This window comes from Diospyros lotus, chromosome 10, assembly GCF_014633365.1.
Source record: "Diospyros lotus cultivar Yz01 chromosome 10, ASM1463336v1, whole genome shotgun sequence".
NCBI classification, from domain to species: Eukaryota; Viridiplantae; Streptophyta; class Magnoliopsida; order Ericales; family Ebenaceae; genus Diospyros; species Diospyros lotus.
This window is the reverse complement of record NC_068347.1, coordinates 1532250-1551329: the sequence shown is the minus strand read 5'-3', so window position 1 is coordinate 1551329 and position 19080 is coordinate 1532250. Positions and strand designations below refer to the sequence as shown.

Genomic DNA, 19080 nt, shown 5'->3' with positions numbered 1-19080 from the left:
CTGACTTGGGAGGCGAGCAACGACTCTCAATCAAGTCCAGAAATCTTGAAGCCGCAAAGAACTGCACGCTAACCAGGAGGTAATCTCTAGGAAGCGAAGTAGGAGATTTTGGCTGATTCTGGCAGATTCCAATTGAGGTAGAATTAGTTGGCAGAACCTGAAGCCACTAAAGAGGCGGATTAGGTTTACCGGAACCAATTTCGGTTGCCAAGGGGATCCTTAAAAGCTAATCAAGAAGATGTGACAAGGGTGACTTCTCAAGAATTGAACCTATCAAGATGGCCGAAGAACTTCTTGAAAGTGCTTAGCCATTTGGGAAAACATTTGAGGAAACATGTGATGCGTCGAGGGAAGTAATCAAGGATGTCGACAAAAAGTTGGACACCCTTTTGATTCTAGTTTCACTTAAATTTCAGGTTAGTATCTTGATTGAAAGTCTTTCTAAGGAATACTCTGCTTCCTTCAACCAGATCGGAGGTAAGAATTACATAGAGGAACTTAATAAGCTGAAGCAAGAGGGATCGGTTTTGGAGTATTTGGTCAGATTCGAGAAATTGAAAGCAGTTGTGCTCAAATTCCATCCAACTTTAACCAAGTCTTATTTTGTGTCAAAATTCATTAATGGTCTGACGATGCCCTAAGGCTTAGTGTGAAAATGTTTTGCCCTAGTACGGTGGAACAAGTGGCGGAGAGGGCGAGGTTGCAAAAAGTAGCACTGAAAGCCATTTATACAAAGCACGGACTGCTATCAGAAAATTATTGTAACAGTAGCTCGCAAGTTTGTAACGGACCACATGTCGCTACAGAAGTTTGGACTGAACAGTCAGGGCCAGAACAACTTTACAATAGCTCTAAGGATGCTGATATAGAAGTGGTTAAGGGTCGACAAGCAACCGATGAGGATTCAAACAAAAACTGGAGGCTAAGGGCATGAATGGTTCTAAGGAAGCAAATTCTAAGAGTATGGTTTCTTTGCCTTTGGTTTTGGAAAAGACGAAAGAGTCACAGGTTAAGATAATTCCAGCGGAAGAAAATCTCCATGTTGTTTTGAGTAATTTTGATCGTGGGCAATATGACAGTATTGCTGTCATGTCCCCTGATGTAGACCAGATTTGAAAGATGAAGGAAGAGAAGGGTGTTGCCATTTGGTTCGTGAGTTTTGATATTGTGAAAGAGGAGGTTGCTGCCATCTAATTCGAGAGATGGGACATCGGAGAAGAAAGCTTGGACATGGCAATCCTTGGAGTCTACATTTTATTCTTGCAAGAAAAACAAAAGCAACAAAGCGTAAGAGAAGACGGGCCAAAGCTTCGAAGGAGAAAGAAAGCAAGGAGAAAGAGAAGAAGAATAAACCAGATTGTTAGGGCTAGAATTGGCTAAAGAATAGGGTCAGCAGTTGTCAATTCTTGAGGACAAGAATTGTTTGAAGGGAAGGGGATTGTCATGACCCTAGGGTTATAATTGTAATTGATTGGCATTTATCTTGTATGAGCCATTGGGGGCTAACTAAAAAGGGTTAGGCTGTTAGGTATGTTAGTTAGGTGGTTGAATTACCTGAGGAAGTGTACTAGATGCTCTATATAAAGACCTACACAGCAGTAAGGAAGGAGGATCAAAGAATAATGACAAGTCATTTTCTTTCAATCCTCTCTCTCTCTCTCGTTCTCTCTTTTTCCCTTAATCTATTCTCTCTCTCCCTTTAATTATGTTCTTCTTCTTCTAAATTCCAATTCAAACCCTAGGACACCCTAGGGTTTTGACAATATCATTAAAAAAAATTAATACAAAAAAATCATATTACATATTCAGTTTAATATTCAAATAAAATAAAACAAAAAAAAATCAAATCACTGAAGGGAGGAGAGCCGCAACACTAAGAAATCAGGAAAAGGTGAAGGGGAGGCGATGCTCGGCCGTTCAGCGGTGGGCGGAGGTGGGCGTGATGCTATGGTTGTCGGTCAATGACAGTTGTCAGTCGACGACGGTGGGCGGTGGCGGGCCAGAAGAGAAGAAAGGAGACAAGGAGCGGTCGACGACGGGGGGTGGTGATGTCAGACGTGATGCAAGGGTTTGCGACGAGGGGTGGTCGACGACGATGGTCGTGGTGGCAGTGGCGGAAGCGGTCAACGGCAGTGATGGCGACGGCAGTGGCGGTCAATGGCCAAAAGAGAAGAGAAGAGAGAGGAGAGAAGTGGGTCTGTGCGAGATTGGGGGGGGGGGATTGCTGGGTGTTTTCCGCGTTTTCAACATTTTTGGTGTTTTCAGTTAGTTTTGGCTGAAAATTTGGGTTTCTTTTACAAAAATTTTCCTTGTTTTTGAAAATAACAAAGTAAATGCGTTTTCAGTGTTTTGAAAAATTGAAAACTCAAAACGGGCTGAAAATAGCAAAGAGAACAGGGCCTTAATTTTTTATTTTTTCTTGTACCTTTTCATTCCACCACTAAATTTTTTTTAGTCAGATACTTCTCCCTTTGACTCTTGTAGAACTATTTTTGTAGTATTTCAAATAGCAATAGCCATTTTAATCCACATTTGGTTAATATTTCTCTCTACAATCTACTCCCTTCTGCCACATACTTTTCCTTGAAAATAGCTTATTTTTCACATTTTAAATCCCATCTCTAATTCTTACTTCATTTTGCATCATTTTTTCTCCTCAAATTTTTCATATGGACATAATGACCAAAAATGTATATTGAGTCGTCAAGCACTCTCCCATTATAACTTTATAAGCCTTACAACAAAAGTGGTCCTCTCATCTCAAAAGAATGCTTTGGATGGTTAATAAGACAATTTTATATCTGATCAAGAGTTTTTTCCCTTTTTAAACCTAGTGTTGACTAAGATAAATTCATATGTTGTGGCAAATAAAAAATAGCTTTCCCTTATTTATTTCTTTCTCCAAATCCATAACTTCCATTTACATTTCTATACCTAATCCCTTCTCTGCCCCATATTTATTTCTCTCTCCTCCAGGTATTTCTTGAACCCCAACCCCTCTAAATCTTCTTACAATTTTGTCTTTATCTCTCCTTCAAACCTAAATTGTGGTGGATATGTATTAACAATATTTATAATCTCTTCCCCTAAAATAACTTTGGTTGCAATTATCCCATCTCCTATTTTCTTCACATCGATTACCCCGTCCTTGTTTTTCCAAATAATCCCCACTCTGATCTTTACACAATCATTCCTGAGTACTGAAGTTTACATCCAAATTCTGTCAACATTTTAGCTTTTCTCTCCAACCCAGCCTTCTACCATAAGAGTTCAAAAATCATTTGATGATTCAAAAGAGAGGTACAATCTCTTCTCTAAAAGGGATCTTTTTTTTTTTTTTACCACTGAATGCATTCAAAGGAACAAGCAGGAAGGAATATTAAATTTTGAATAAAATGGGATACTACCAATCCAATTATACTTACGTCTTTGCAAGAAGGGGTAAGAGTCGCCGTTGATGACTTGGATAATCAAGCAAAAGAACTTCAGGTCCATTTTGTGTAACAGAAAAAGCCCGCCTGGTCAATGAGTACCTTATTGCAATTGCTAAACTAATCTGCCAAGAGAATAAAGAATATAAATATGCTAGAGACAAGTTGCACCCCCTTACCCCAACAAACAAGAGAATCATGAAAAACTATCTAATAACAAAAACCATTATTTTCCTGGAATCATGAAAACCAGTATATTAAACAATGAAGACCTTCATTATTTTCAATTACCTTTGATGCGTAAATAGCAGCGACAGCAATGGTTACACGACCAGAAGTCAAGGGGGCCATGAATGCTGCAAATCTCTGCAAACAAATACAAAGCATGTTTAGTTCACCAATATCCCTGGTTTTGGAAGCAAGCTATTTCTTTCGTCAGCATCTACGTAACTAACTATAGTAGAGGCTTGCTTATAGTAAAAGGATTTATGGGTATAGCAGAGACTTCTTGGTGTGTTACCTATCTTGCCTTTGGATAGCCACCACACACACATTCGCATGTGCACAAACAGAGAGTATTATTCTATTTATCAAAAGCAACAAAAAAAAAAAGATGAAGAAGAAGATGTTAATCATTGTGTATCCAAATACCTGGTCTGGATCTTTTATTGCACTGAGATATTGCCCATCTGAAGAAACATCAGCTACTGAGTTCAATAAATTTTCTCTGGGGACCCGGACATTGTCAAACCTGGAAAATCACATAATCACAGAAGCCTCAAGTTCATTTCATTTTTCCGTTACAAAGGATATTTTATGCTGTTGGATCAAATTAATATAAATTGATTTACCAGATTCGACCATTGTCAACACCATTTAAACCAATCTTGTGACCACAATCAGCTATACGGATATTTGGACAAATGTTGCCATTTGCATCTCTGATCTGGGTTATAAAAGCATGGACCCCTTGATTGTTTCCATTGATATTTAGCTGTGAAAAAACTACTGTATGTGTTGCATGCTAAAAGCATCCACACCAAAAGGAGAGAAGACGAGAGAAAAACAAACAGCCTCTCAGTTTTAAGTATCACTGAAGCAACAAAAACAGAAGCGATGCAATAGACAAAAGGAGCACCAAAACCTTCAGCAGGAAGGAAAAGGAAACAACAAAGCACAGAAAATTCTTACCTTAGACGCTCCTCCAATCCAGTACTTCTGGGCAGATTCACATGGAGTGTTAATCACAAATTCTTTGGCAGTTGCATCATATGTTGCAACTGTTTCAATGCCTCTAACCTAATCCAAAATGTAAAATCAAATAATTTTATTAAAACCACAAATATGAAAATCCAGTGACGGGGAAACACCCTTATACTAATTGACTGAACAACCCTCAACATACATTACTTCCATGCCCCAACTCAGTCATTGCAAAGCAGCCCTTGACCACATAATTTTCAGTGTCCCTCAACCACTTATCATGATGATGCTTTGTGCCAAAGAATTGGATGGCTCCACCCCTGAAATTATTGACAAAGAGAAAGAGCACATAGTGATTTTTTAGATACTTCTTTACATGTCAACAACATCAAGTCAAGTCATGATCTACTAACAAGAAACTTGCACTAGGAAATGGCATTCCATCTCACCAAGATCCCTTTTTTTATAAATTCTATCTCATCTAGACCACCCATCTATCTCACCTATCTCATCTAGAACATTCAAGGTCTTCTACCCTGATTTATATTATAAGGAACTGAGAAAATGAAAATAAAAACAAAAACCAAAGAGAGTGTGAATTTGAAGGAAGTTCATAACCCATAATCTATTGTTGGCAGGCAACGAAGAAAGGAATAGATAAACTAAAGATAGAACTGCAAACAACAAAAACATAGCAAGCCTTTATCCCACCATGTGGAGTCGTTTACATGAATTCTAGCTTCCCATTCATTTCTATCTATAGCCTTATATTATTTAAGGCTTGGCCCATATAAAAAATATCAAATCTAAGTATCTCCCATCAAGTTTTGCTTAGTCTTCAACTACCTCTTTTCCTAAATACTAGTTTAATTCCACCAACTCTCCTCATAAAAGCCTCTATAAATCTTATCCCCGTATCTCCACACCATCTTAATTGTGTCTCTCATTTTATATGCAATAGGAGTCATTCTGACCTTATTGTGAATAATCTAATTTCTAATTTATCTTTTCTTGAGTGACCTTACAACCATCTTTGCAACCTCATCTTGGTCATGCTTTACTTCCCAATGTTCTTTGGCATACAAAAATTGTACCTAATGCAACTAGAGAGCACAACAACAGATAGAAGATAATGCAGAGACTTCCTTCCATGAAAGTAAGTATAGATCTCCATTAGCTTATAAAGTCAAAGGTATCTCGAAAAACTAGGTGCCTATATTGTACAAAATCCTTATAGTGAATTAGTCCTTACCCAACCACTAAATCCTGTCCAAGGAAGACAAATAACTAGGTCAAGGGAGGGAAAGTTGAAATACTGACTACAACCAATGTGAGCTTTCACTTGCAAGACCCTCTTCCCTGCAGGCTGGAGAGAAGTTGTAGGGATCAGTGTTATTAAAGGCGCGCACCTAGGCTCAAGGCGCACCTTGGGTGCCTGGAATGCTTCTAGGCAGGTGCAGACCATCAAGGTGCGCCTAGGCTTTTTTCAACTGTTTTTTAGGGTTTTATTTTAGTATTTATGTTGGGTTTTGCATTGAGAAATCTGTCTAGAAGGATAAGAGAATAGAAGATCCCTCGAGTGAATGGAAGCGGCTGGAAATTCTAAGTTAGGGAGAGATTTCTAAGGGTTAGGTGTTTTATTATAAGGGTTAGTTTAGCCTTTGTGTAAGTGTCACAACCCTAAAAGGCAGGCAAAGGCATGAATGTAATTAGCAGTTAGGAGGGGCAAGGCTATAATTAGCATAGTATTGTAATAAGCTATAGCTGTACTAAACGGTTATAGCTCTAATCACTTGTACCCTGACGGTTAAAACCATAAGATTGCCTATAAAAGGAAAAGAGGCGCCGAGGATGGGATTTATGCAATTGAATAGAACATAAATCTTTCCCTCCAAAATTCTCTCTTTTCTTCTCAATTCTCCCTCCTCCTTTCAAATTCTCTCTCTCTCCCTCCAATTTGAATTCTACAACTACTCAATTCCAAATTTGCATAAGTCTCAGATCCGAGACTTATCATTTGGTATCAGAGCGGGACATCCTCAGTGATTGAAAGTGATAGTAGCTCGAGCAGAATTAATGGCGGAAGGCACACGTATGAAGCAATTGGAGATGTGCATGGAGGCGCTGGAGCTTGGAATGAACCAAACTCATAAGGCAATCGCTCAGGGCAGGGAAGACCAAGTTATTGCCAAAGAAGCGATGCAAAGGGAGTTAGAGAAGCATCAGGAAAACATCGATCAGTATGGATAGAGAATTCATAGCATATTCAATATGCTTTCTGTCCTTCCACAATTCAAGGCTGCCGCCTGAATTTCCACCACAATCGACAACTGATCCCAATCATTTCGGCCACGGAATACTCTCACGACCTGATAGCTTGATTGAGCCAAGTGAGCCGTCAGAGGCGAACATCAAGGCACCGGTAAGAGGTTTGAATTCTCACACTAATATCTCCACCCCTATGCCTCGTTTGGAGATTCCCTTGTTTGACGGATCCAAGCCAAAGTGGTGGATCCGTTGATGGGAGAGATTCTTCCAGTTGTATAATGTGCCCGAGGTGTAGAGGATCACCATGGTAGCGGCGTATCTCAATGACACTGTTAACTCCTGGTATCAAGGGTGGATCAAGGCGAGGGAGGTGGGAGGCTAGATGGAATGAGTTCGCAGAAAAGCTGTGTAAGGTTCGGGGAGAAGAACATGTCAAATGTGATTGAGGAGTTCAAGATCATGAAGCAAACAGGCACGGTGACTGACTATCTAGACAAGTTCAAAGAATTGAGAGCTCTTATGTGGAATGCACAACCATGCTTGATGAAGCAGTATTTTATATCAAATTTTGTTAGTGGCCTCAAAGGAGAATTGCGATCTATGGTCAAGATGATGTTGCCTACCATCGTGAGGCAGGCCGCGGAGAAGGCCAGGCTCCAAGAACTGATGTTAGAGGCCATTTTTTGGAGGGTTAAGCCGTGGCTTAGGAGCAATTTGAACCCTCCACCGCCGATGGGGGTGAATACGAAGGGGATGAGTGTTGGAGTAGCATTAGGACCCCCTAAGACAAATTACAATGGCGCAAAGTGAACTACAATCGAGCAGAGAAGGCAACTCGGGCTTTGTTACAAATGTGGTGATAAGTATGGGCCAGGCCATCAGTGCAAACGACAACTATTGAAGATGGAAGGCAAGGAAGAGGAGGAGGATGAGGAAGAAGGGGAGATCAAGTAGGAAGACATGGAGTTTGTAAAGGAGGCAAAGGTAGAAGATGAAGGAGGGGAGATACCCTTCCATGCATTGAAAGGAGAGCTGATGGGGAAGATAATAAAAGTCAAAGGGTAAGACGGAAGGAGGAAGTTGATGGTCTTCAAAGATAGTGGCAGCACACATAATTTCCTCAGTGAAGCTACTGCCACTGATCTACAGTGCAAGTTAGTGGCCACCACACCATTGTCTATCACGATAGCAAATGGTAACCGTATGTTTAGCCACTACAAACGCGCGGATTTCCAGTGGCTCATGCAAGGGCAGGAGTTCTCGATGGACCTAAGGGTGCTGGAACTAGAGGGTTGTGATATAGTGTTGGGGTGGACTGGATGAGGACCGTCAGCTCTCTGACGTTTGACTTCAATAAGTTGGAGGTGGATGGGAAGAAGCTAACATTGGTGGGAAGCCTAGAATCAGGGGAATGTAGAATAATTACGAGAAGAAATTACAGAAGTTGCTCACAAAAGGAAAGTTCCACATTTCACAGCTATTTTCCATTCAAGTTGTGGAAATGGAGGAAGCAGGCTGCATGGGAATAAGGGGCAATGAGAAGCAGAAAGTGGAACCTGAGTCATCTCAAGAGGAGGTAACCTCCTTAGGCACATTCAATGAACTTTTGATTGAGTTTAAGGAATTGTTTGCTAAACCTACTTGTCTTCCCCCTACTTGAGCCTCGGACCATACCATTCCCTTAAAGCCCAATTCAGAACCTGTCAACATCAACCCCTATCGTTACCCACCCATACAGAAATCCGAAATAGAAAGACAAGTTAAATAAATGCTTTCCTCCTCAACTATACAACTCAACCAAAGCCCATTTACATCACTTGTTCTATTAGTCAAAGAAGATAGATGGTACATGGCGGTTTTGTGTAGACTACCACCAGCTCAACACTAAGAAGAAATTCCCTATTCCCATTATAGAAGATTTGATGGGTGAATTACATGGGGCATCCATTTTTTCTAAGCTAGACTTGCGATCTAGGTACCATCAGATCCGAATGCACCCTGCAGACATCCCAAAAACCGCCTTTCGAACCCACCAAGGCCTTTATGAATTCCTTGTTATGCCATTTGGGCTCACTAATGCCCCGACTACCTTTCAAGCCTTGATGAACTAATTAGGTGGTGCTCTTTTCGTGTTTCAATTTTAAGTTTTAAAACATTTTCAGTTTTGTGTTTTAGTGTCTATTTTGAGATTTTTGAAAACGCGTTCTTTTTGTTATTCTGAAAAATTATTTCTCAAAACAAAAAAACTAGAAAATACGTTTACTTTAAAATTTTAAAAACGATTTTTTTTGTTATTATGATATTTTTTTGAATGAATTTGATTCAAAGTAAATTATAAACATTTAATAGTAAATTATAAATTTGATTCAAATACTTTAAACTATAAAATAAAATTAAACAAAAAATCAAAATCTTAGAAATATTATTAAAAAAATTAATACAAAAAAATCATATTACATATTCAAATAAAATAAAACAAAAAAAATCAAATAACACAAAACAAAAAAAAACTAAATCGAGGAGGGGAGCCGCACCCATCTTCTTCCATCTCTTCCTCACCACCCACATTAGGGTTTTATGTGCATCCTTACGCCGCCGCCGCCTCTTCCTTTCACCACCGACGCCTCTGTTTCTCCTCCTCCTCATCATTAATCGCCCCATCTCCTTCCTCACCCATCATCGCGGCAACTCTAGCCGTCGACTTTCTTCCTAAACAGCAGCCACAAAGGCTGTTGTTCGGAAGAAAATGGGGGAGGAGACCAACGCCATGGCCGAGAAGGAGCAACTCAACCAGTTGGCCATGGCAGTGGCTTTAAACCATTGAGTGAATAATAACAAAGAGGCGAACAATAATGAAAAACATGATCGGATCTGGTTTCTGCCATGGCGAGAAGAGATGAGAGAGAGAGAGAGACAGAGAGAGTGAGAAGAGATGCGAGACTGGGAAGGGGGGTCGGATCTGGTTTCTGCCATGGCGAGAAGAGAGGAGAGAGAGACAAAGAGAGTGAGAAGAGATGCAAGATTGGGGGGGGGGGGGGGGCGTTGTGTGCGTTTTCCGTGTTTTGGTTTTTTGTGTGTGTTTTCACAAGAAACGCCCAAAATAATAAAATGTTGTTTTGGGTTTTCTTTACAAATTTTTTCTTTGTTTTGAAAAATGCATTTTTGAAAACAAAAAAGAGAACATGTTTTCAATGTTTTGACAAACTCAAAACTCAAAACGGGTTGAAAAGAGCAAAGAGAACAGGGCCTTATTTGCCTCTTACCAAAGAAAATTCATATTAGTATTCTTTGATGACATACTAATATATAGCCCTAATTTGGAACTTCATCTTTCCCACGTAAGGATAGCATTCCAAATCCTTAAACACAATCAATTGTATGTCAAAAAGTCCAAATGCTTGTTTGCACAGAAGGAGGTTGAATATTTGGGGCATCGAACATCGGGTGAAGGAGTTAGTACTAATCCGCAGAAGATCACTGCTATGACGGAATGGCAGCAGCCTACCACTGTAAAGGAGTTGGGAGGGTTCTTGGGACTCACAGGGTACTACCGGAGGTTTGTCCCACACCATGGGATGATTAGTAAGCCCATGACCGAATTGTTAAAGAAGGATAAGTTCCACTAGAACCCTAAAGTTGAAATGGCTTTTACAGCACTCAAGGAGGCAATGACAAAAGCCCCGGTATTAGCTCTCCCTGACTTCTCAAAACCCTTTATGATAGAGACAGATGCCAGTGATATGGGGGTGGGTGCAGTGCTCATGCAAGAAGGCAGGCTGTTGGCATACCTTAGTCAAGCCTTAGCCCCAAGGCATTTGGGACTAAGTGTATACGATAAGGAACTACTAGTAGTCTTAGTTGCAATGAACAAATGGAGACACTACCTGGAGGGAGCCCCTTTTATCATTAAGACTGATCATGATAGTTTAAGGCATTTGATACAGCAGAGACTACACACCCAACTCTAGAGAAAGGGGTATCTAAACTATTGGACTTGGATTATACAATCCATTACAGGCAAGAGAGAGAGAAAATAAAGTGGCCGATGCACTTTCCAGAAGAGAAGAAAATGTTAGTTGCAGTGCCATTACAGTTGTTGTCCCTAATTGGGTAAAGGAGATCACAGAAAGCTATGAGCATACTAAGCAGGTTAAGGAACTGCAAGAACAATTGGCAATGGATCCTATGGGGCGCAGGGGATATACCATGACACATGACTCAGGAAAGAGGTAGTGAAATTCGTGTTGTCTTGCCCTACTTGTCAGAGGTGCAAACATGAGCATGTGGCCTTACCAGGACTCCTCCAACCATTGGCCATCCCAGAACAAGTTTGGGAAGGGGTGTCTATGGACTTTATTAAAGGACTACCCAGATCAGAGGGCAGGGATGCCATATTGGTAATTGTGGATAGGTTAACTAAGTTCTCGTATTTTGTAAGTCTCACTCACCCATTCACGGCCCAAGAGGTGGCCAGGCGTTCCTTGACTTGGTGGTGAAGATTTATGGGCTGCCAAAATCAATAGTGTCCGATAGGGATAAGATTTTACAAGCCATTTTTTGCGGGAGCTGTTTAAAAGCTAGGGAGTAGGATTGCACATGTCCACGGCATATCATCTGAAAACGAATGGGCAAACAAAGAGAGTGAATCAATGCTTGGAGTCCTTTTTTTCGAAATAAGTGAGCAATAGTATATTAATGAGATCATAGTACATCAATGACCCGGAACAAAAGAGTTCCAAACAAACCATACCATCCAAAACACCTCCCCCCCCCCCCCCCCCCCCCAAAACACAAGCCATTAGGGGGAATATGACAACCCAAAACTGACTTCAAAGTCCACAAGCCTAGAAGAGGGAGAAGAACTTAGCGACCAAGAGCAGAGGCTGACATGATGATCTGGTCCACCGAGAAAGGGAAAGATGGCTGCACAGCCCTCACCCAAGCCACTAACCTAGCAAGCACCAAGATGAAGATATCAACTGCACTTGACCATCGATATATGAAAATTAGCCTATTCCGCTCCAATCACATTGTCCATAACACTGAATAAAAGAGAGACTTCCATACCTTCCTTTGTCCTTTATCCCGAGCAAAGTAATCCCACTGATCAAATAAACCCCCAACCGAACTTGGGCAAACCCACTCATAACCCCACCATCTAAAGATTTGCCGCCACAAGCACAACACAACCTCACAATGGACAAAGAGGTGGTCGACAGACTCCGGGACAAAGCCACAAAAGACACAAAGTAGATCATCCCCCTGCAGAAATCCTTTCCTACCCAGATTGTCCTTAATGTTAATTTTTCCCCAAATGACAAGCCACACAAATAGCTCCACTTTTGGAGGAGCTAGACTGCCCCAAACACGAGCTGCCACTGAATTAATTAGAAGGACAATGGAACCAAACATTAGAGAGCAAAGCCTCTCATTAAATGAGTGCGATGAAAAGGAACCAACCACTTCAAGCAACCAATATACCCGATCCTTCCTCCCACTTACCAAATAAACTTGGGAGATAACTCTCAGCAGCTCAGCCCGGATAGAATCTTCTCTTTCAAGAAGCAGCCTTCTCCAGTTAAGACTTCAAAACCATTCGTTATTCACCCAAAACCCCAAATCAGCCACTCTTTTCCCTTTATCCAGGGACACCGCGTACAGTCGTGGGAACAAACCCTAAAAGGAGGAGATACCCACCCAAATGTCTTCCCAAAACTGAGTCAAATCTCCCTTACCCAGGCAGATTTTAACCCTTTCCATGGTCACTACCCGAGCCTCATTACTACTAGAATAAGAGTCCACAATGCCCCTCCACCAAGAACTAAAGCTCCGCTTAACCTCCACATCATTGATTCCAACGAAGTTACCATTATGCCTAGCTGCAATTACTTTACACCAAAGCTGATCCCCCCCATTAATCATCCTCCTACCTACGTTGTATGTGTTTTGCCAAGCCTAAGAGTTGGAGCAAATGGCTATCTATGGCACAATAGTGGTACAATTCAAGCTACCACAGTGACATCAAAAAGTCCGCATTTGAGGCATTATTTGGGTATCTAGCCCCTCTCCTACCTGCCCTAATAAATGCCCCCACAACAATGCCTATTGTGGGAGAATATTTACAACAAAGACAGAGAGTGACACAGCTACTGAAGAAGAAACTAACCACAGCTCAAAATCGGATGAAGCAAGTGGTAGATAAAAGGAGGAGTGATCGAGAATTTAATGTAGGTGATAGAGTATATCTGAAGGTCAAGAGGTTCCTCTAGCACTCTTTCTCATCAACCCCTGCCTCTAAGTTAAGCCCCAAGTACTTTGGGCCATACACTGTGCTTGCTAAATTAGGCAAGGTAGATTACAAGCTGCAATTGCCTAAAGGGACAACCACTCACTCGGCGTTCCATGTGTCACTATTGAAGAAAACAGTGGAGCCTACAGCCAGAACCAACCCCCATCTTCCCCCAATAGACGAAGATAGAGAGGTACTCGTGAAACCCCAAGCTATTGCGGATCGGAGAATCACATACAAGGATACTACTCCCCTAACTGAAGTGTTGGTCCATTGGAACCACTTGCACCCAGATAATGCAACTTGGGAGTACCTATTGGACTTGTTGAAGCAGTACCCCCGAGCAACCCAACTACTGTCCTTTCTTGGGGACAAGAAAGATATCAAGGGGAGGGAAATGTCACAACCCTAAAGGGCAAGCAAGGGCATGAATGTAATTAGCAGTTAGGGGGGACAGCAAGGCTGTAATTAGCCTAGTATTGTAATAAGCCATAGTTGTACTAAACGGTTACAGCTCTAACCACTTGTACCCTGGCGGTTACAACCATAAGGCTGCCTATAAAAGGAAAAAAGGTGCCGAGGATGGGATTTATGCAATTGAATAGAACATAAATCTTTTCCTCCAAAATTCTCTCTCTTTTCTTCTCAATTCTCCCTCCTCCTTTCAAATTCTCTCTCTCTCCCTCAAATTTGAATTCTACAATTACTCAATTCCAAATTTGCATAAGTCTCAAATCCGAGACTTATCAGTAAGCGACCCGAAATTTAAATTTGATTAAGATTGGAACTCTTAATTTGACCGTGATCAAGATTTCGAATTTGACTGTGATGAGGACTTCAAATTTGATTGTGATTGGGGTATTAGTAAGCGACCCAAAATTCAAATTTGACTGAGATTGGAACTCTTAATTTGACCGTGATCAAGATTTTGAATTTGATTATGATTAGGACTTCAAATTTGATTGTGATTGGGATGCATCTACAATTGAAGATATATCTTCTTTGAGACTCATCAATACTTATCTTTTTCGTGACTCATTTTCTAATTAGAATATGGATTTATTTAAATCTTTTTTTGTATACATCTATAGATGAATGGTAAATCTATAAATAGGTACCCAATACTCTGGAATTAATTGCAGTTATATCACTATTATTGTACCAAAATCATCATAGTGATATTTTGTTCTTTTTGCCTATGGTTTTTCCTGATTTGGGTTTCTCACGTTAAACTATGTGTTCGTTTGTCTGATTGATGGTTTGTTCGTGGTTTCTTTTTTATCCAAAATCATAACAAACTGCTAGCCGTGGTTAAGATTTCGAATTTGACTACGATTAGATGTTAAATTTGATTGTGATTGGGATTTATCTCATTTGTAGACTTATCTTTTTGATCTTCTGATCATGATAGAATTTTCTATGTACATCTATAGATGATTTTAGGTCTGTAAATAGGTGCCCAATACCCTGAAATTAATGCAACTATATTGCTATTATTGTACCAATATCAACTTAGTGATATTTTATTCTTTATGCCCGTGGTTTTCCCAATTTGAGTTTTCTACGTTAAATTTTGTGTTCGTTTGTGTGGTTGATGGTTTGATAGTGGTTTGCTTTCGATCCAAAATCATAAAAAAATTGGTATCAAAGCCGTTAGATCAAACCATCATCTTTTGACAGATCTCTACCGTTAGATCTGAAACCTTTCATCTTCTTCATCACCTAGGGTTTTATTGTCTACCATTGCTACCGCCACCGCCACCGCTATCAATCGTTTGTGTTCCATAGCTGATGATCTGTCATAACCATCGACCTTTGTGCTTTCCACCACTATCAAAGACGACTCCTATGCCATCCGTCATTGATGTCGACTATCTTTCTTTTTGGTTGCCATTTTCCATTTTGGATCGTCGACGATTCCATCCATTCACCTTCACCTTCTCCAACAATCACGTACCATCGTCATCAATGAGTTTACCATAGTTGTCGACCTTTCGAGCTTTGCTTGTCCAAATCTGCCCGGATCTAGCAGATCCTAACCCAAATTCACACATATCTAATCCATTCATACCAGATCTGACCCACCAGGCTATTCAACCCAAATCTGCTAGATCTGTGTCGACCAAACTTGTGGTCCAAATCCGTTATCCTGGTTTGTTTTTTGTTAGGCCTTTCTTTATCGATCTTTTGACACTATTTGAGATTATTTGATATTAGCAATGACAACTTTGAAATATGATATTCCATTGTTGGACTGGAATGTAATCGACCCCACATAGTGGGATAAAGGCTGGATATGTTGTTGTTGTTGTTGCATTGTTGGACTGGAATATTAAATTTTCAAGTGAAGACACGAGGAATTTGGGCACAGATGTATTTAGATGATGTGAGTACTCTTGATTTAAATGGGTAAAAGTACATTAGTGAAGGCAGAGCCAGATATATGTTGACTTTTATTGATGATTTTTTAAGAAAAGTCTGGGTATTCTTTTGGAAACAAAAGACTGATGTTTTTACTATTTTCAAGCATTGGAAGATTATGATTGAAAAACAAACCGACAGACAAATTAAATGTCTCTGCACTGATAATGGTTTAGAATTTTGTTCACATAAATTTAATGATTTATATAGGAAAGAAGGAATTCAAAAGCATTTAACAGTTCTAAGTACACCACAGCAAAATGGCGTAACTAAATGGATGAACAGAACTTTGATGGAAAATGTATGATGTATGTTGTCTAATTCCAATTTATCTAAGTCTTTTTGGTTCGAGACTGCAAACATGACATGTTTTCTGGTTAATCGGTCTCCTTTGTTTGCTATTGACAATAAAACTCCAGAAGAGTTATGGTCACATCACTAGAGTTCTGATATTCAGGTGAAGCTTGAAATCAATAAGAGTCAAACATCTAAGTCGACGTCTCAAAATAGGTCAAGCCTGAAAGAAAGTGTCGGTCCATCAGATTATTGTATTGGATAGGCCCAGAAAAAATATCAGACCTCCTCAAAGGTATGCTAAAGCTAATATTGTTGCCTATGCTTTGAGTGTGGCTAAAGGTATCCCTTGTAGTGAGCGTTGCGTGGATTTGGTTGGTATTTATCAGGAGATTAATTCTCCGTGATTTTTCTGGAAGAAAGAATTATAAATAATTTCATATTTAAATTTTATGTCAAGATGGAGTTTGTATAATTGTGACCCAGAATTCAAATCTGACTAAGATTGGGATTCCTAATTTGATCGTGATCAATATTTCAAATTTGACTATGATTAGAATGTCAAATTTGATTGTGATTGGAATTTATCTCATTTGAAGAGTTATCTTTTTGGCTCATCTTTTGATCAAAATAAAATTTTCTGTGTACATCTATAGATGATTTTAGGTCCATAAATAGGTGCACAATACTTTAGAATTAGTGCAACTATATCACTATTATTGTACCATTATCAACTTAGTGATATTTTGTTCTTTTTGTCCATAGTTTTTATCTTATTTGGGTTTTCAACGTTAAATTCTGTATCCGTTTGTGTGGTTAATGATTTAATAGTGGTTTGTTTTCGATCCAAAATCATAACAATTATTATCTTATTTAAATAAAGGTATAAGCTCTAACCTTCTCACTACCACTATACACTTACCCATACTGTTAACCTAGGACTATGCGGAATTACCCTTAGATGATATAGGCCTCTCTCAACACTCACAAACCCTCTCGATGTTAGTAGGAATTGAAACAGAAAACTTAAGCAATCAAAACAGAATGAAAATAAGAATAAGAAACAGAAAGCAAACCACACAAATGCCAAGATTTATCCTGGTTCAGTTCCCTTTGAGAAAATCTACATCCAGCCTTCAAAGCCCCACCGAGAGCAGTCTTTATTATAGAGAATCAATTAGAACAACAGCAAGAAACATCCTCTCCTATCTCCGAGTACACCCAGCACTTAGTTCTTTCTCAATATTACAAAAGCTACCACATGATCTAGCCTTTCTTCTTAAAGAACATACATCACTCATTACAATAGAAAATAATAGAATGGAATGGTCGCACACACCCCTTAACACTCTATTTATAGAGTGGACAAATATCCTTAGAAAAGACATTAAATATTTACAGTTTAACCCCCCAATTTTCATTAATTACAGTTTGAGATATAAACTTATATCTAATTCTTCAATGGCCCTCTAGCGTATTGCCATCACTCACTGCTTTCACTGTTCTTCTTATACCATATACTCGAGACAACATTTCAACACATACATTATGAGAATGAGACAAAAACCTCTATGGACATCTAGCCAAAGTGATATGAAAGAGATGAAAAAAGAGTCATTATTCTCATTTTTTCTGGCTAAACAAACCAAATTGAGTCTTAATTCTTTGCATTTTTTAACCAAACATAAATCAGTAAATAAATGAATCTGTATTCAATTTCTTGTTTTTAGTTCCACACAGTACAGCCATTTAAAAACAACGAAAATTTTATGTTGTCCACGTCGGGCAACATAACGCCGGGCAAATGAGAGAGGGGTGTGGGCCCGGGCGTGGCATACTCGATGCGGGTAGGAGAACAAATCTGTTAAAAACAAATCCCAACAGAATAGCACTAGTTGGCCTCTCGTTGCTTTCTTCAGAACCTATTACTAGGCAACAAACTAGATAATAATCCAATATCAACATCAAATTCAACTCAATGACTAACAAATTCCACAAGTGAAATATTAAAAAAAAAAACAAAACAAAATCGTAAAGAGAGAAGGAAAACTGACGCACCACAGAAAGAAGTGAACCCCAATTTTAATGGCGAGGGAGTGATCAAATATGCCAACAACCTCCAAGAAGGCCAGCTTCCTTAACTCCGATTCAGGCCCTTTCCCAGTAAGCCAGCCATCGAACACGCCGCACTCCAACAAATACTCAATTCGCTTCATCGTCATCTCCCTCTGCTGCTCCATCGACTGGTTGTAATCCGGCGACACAAAAACCCTCCCGCCATGCTCCCTAGGGCAGAACAGCTTGCTCTGCCTCATCAGACCAAAGAGCCAATCACGATCCGCCACGTTATGGCCATCCATCAGCCTCCTCATCTCGGCCACGTCGAACCCGAACTTCTCCTCCATCTCCGGCGGAGAGTAGCTGAGGCACGGCGAGGGCTCGACCAGTCCGCCGTCGGAGGGAACCGATCCCGTGTCGAGGTGTCCGGCGAGGACTCGGGTCCGGAAACTGATTCGATCGATCGCAGAAGAATTTGATGGAGACGCCATTGATGAAGGCGATCAGGGTTTTGGATTTCGACTCAGAGAATTGAATTGAAATGGTAATCAAATTATGACATCGACCTGAAATGGTTGAATTCGAGATGCATCAAGCTTTCCATTCTCTTCCTACCTATTACGATGATTGATGATGTAAGGATTGCATTTTCTTCAGATTCGTGAGAGTGACGGCTAAGCAACTCTTGATAATGGATAGGAGCTGTTGAATGGTCGCCCGTTCGGTGTGAACTTGACTCTCAGCAGTTCGCTATTCTGGAAGCTGTTCAAACACCTTCTTGGGAGAAAATGAGCTTCCGGGGGGGGGGGGGGGGGGGTGGGGGGGGGGGGGGGTGGAGGCGGTAATTGACACCAAAAGCCACAAAACTTGTCTTTTCCAATTTGATGATTAAATTTTAATTAATTATAAAATGATCATAAAAATTTTAAATATTTTATAATGTAATTATATTTAAAAAATTTTGATATGTTCTCACCAAAATTATTGATGTGTCGATGATATGGGTTGATATGTCGATGACGTGGCACTGATATGTCGGCAAAAACATACTGAAAAGTCTTAAATGTAATCACATTAAAATAAAATTTAAAAATTTTATGATCACTTTACAATTAA

The 19080-nt window shown here is 39.9% G+C and overlaps 1 protein-coding gene across 1 annotated transcript in view; it reads right to left on the bottom strand.

Moving 5' to 3' along the window:
* LOC127811546 (acyl-coenzyme A oxidase 3, peroxisomal-like) overlaps nt 1-18755 on the bottom strand; it is a 28817-nt gene extending 10062 nt beyond the window's left edge. Inside the window, exons 1-7 of the mRNA XM_052351502.1 lie at nt 17965-18755; nt 4837-4954; nt 4623-4730; nt 4283-4455; nt 4083-4182; nt 3723-3797; nt 3426-3556 (exon numbers count right to left, since the gene is read on the bottom strand). Coding sequence (XP_052207462.1) covers nt 3426-3556; nt 3723-3797; nt 4083-4182; nt 4283-4455; nt 4623-4730; nt 4837-4954; nt 17965-18455 — 1196 coding nt within the window. The 5' untranslated portion in view covers nt 18456-18755. The remainder of the gene's footprint in view (nt 1-3425; nt 3557-3722; nt 3798-4082; nt 4183-4282; nt 4456-4622; nt 4731-4836; nt 4955-17964) is intronic.
* Nucleotides 18756-19080: the final 325 nt, after the last annotated feature.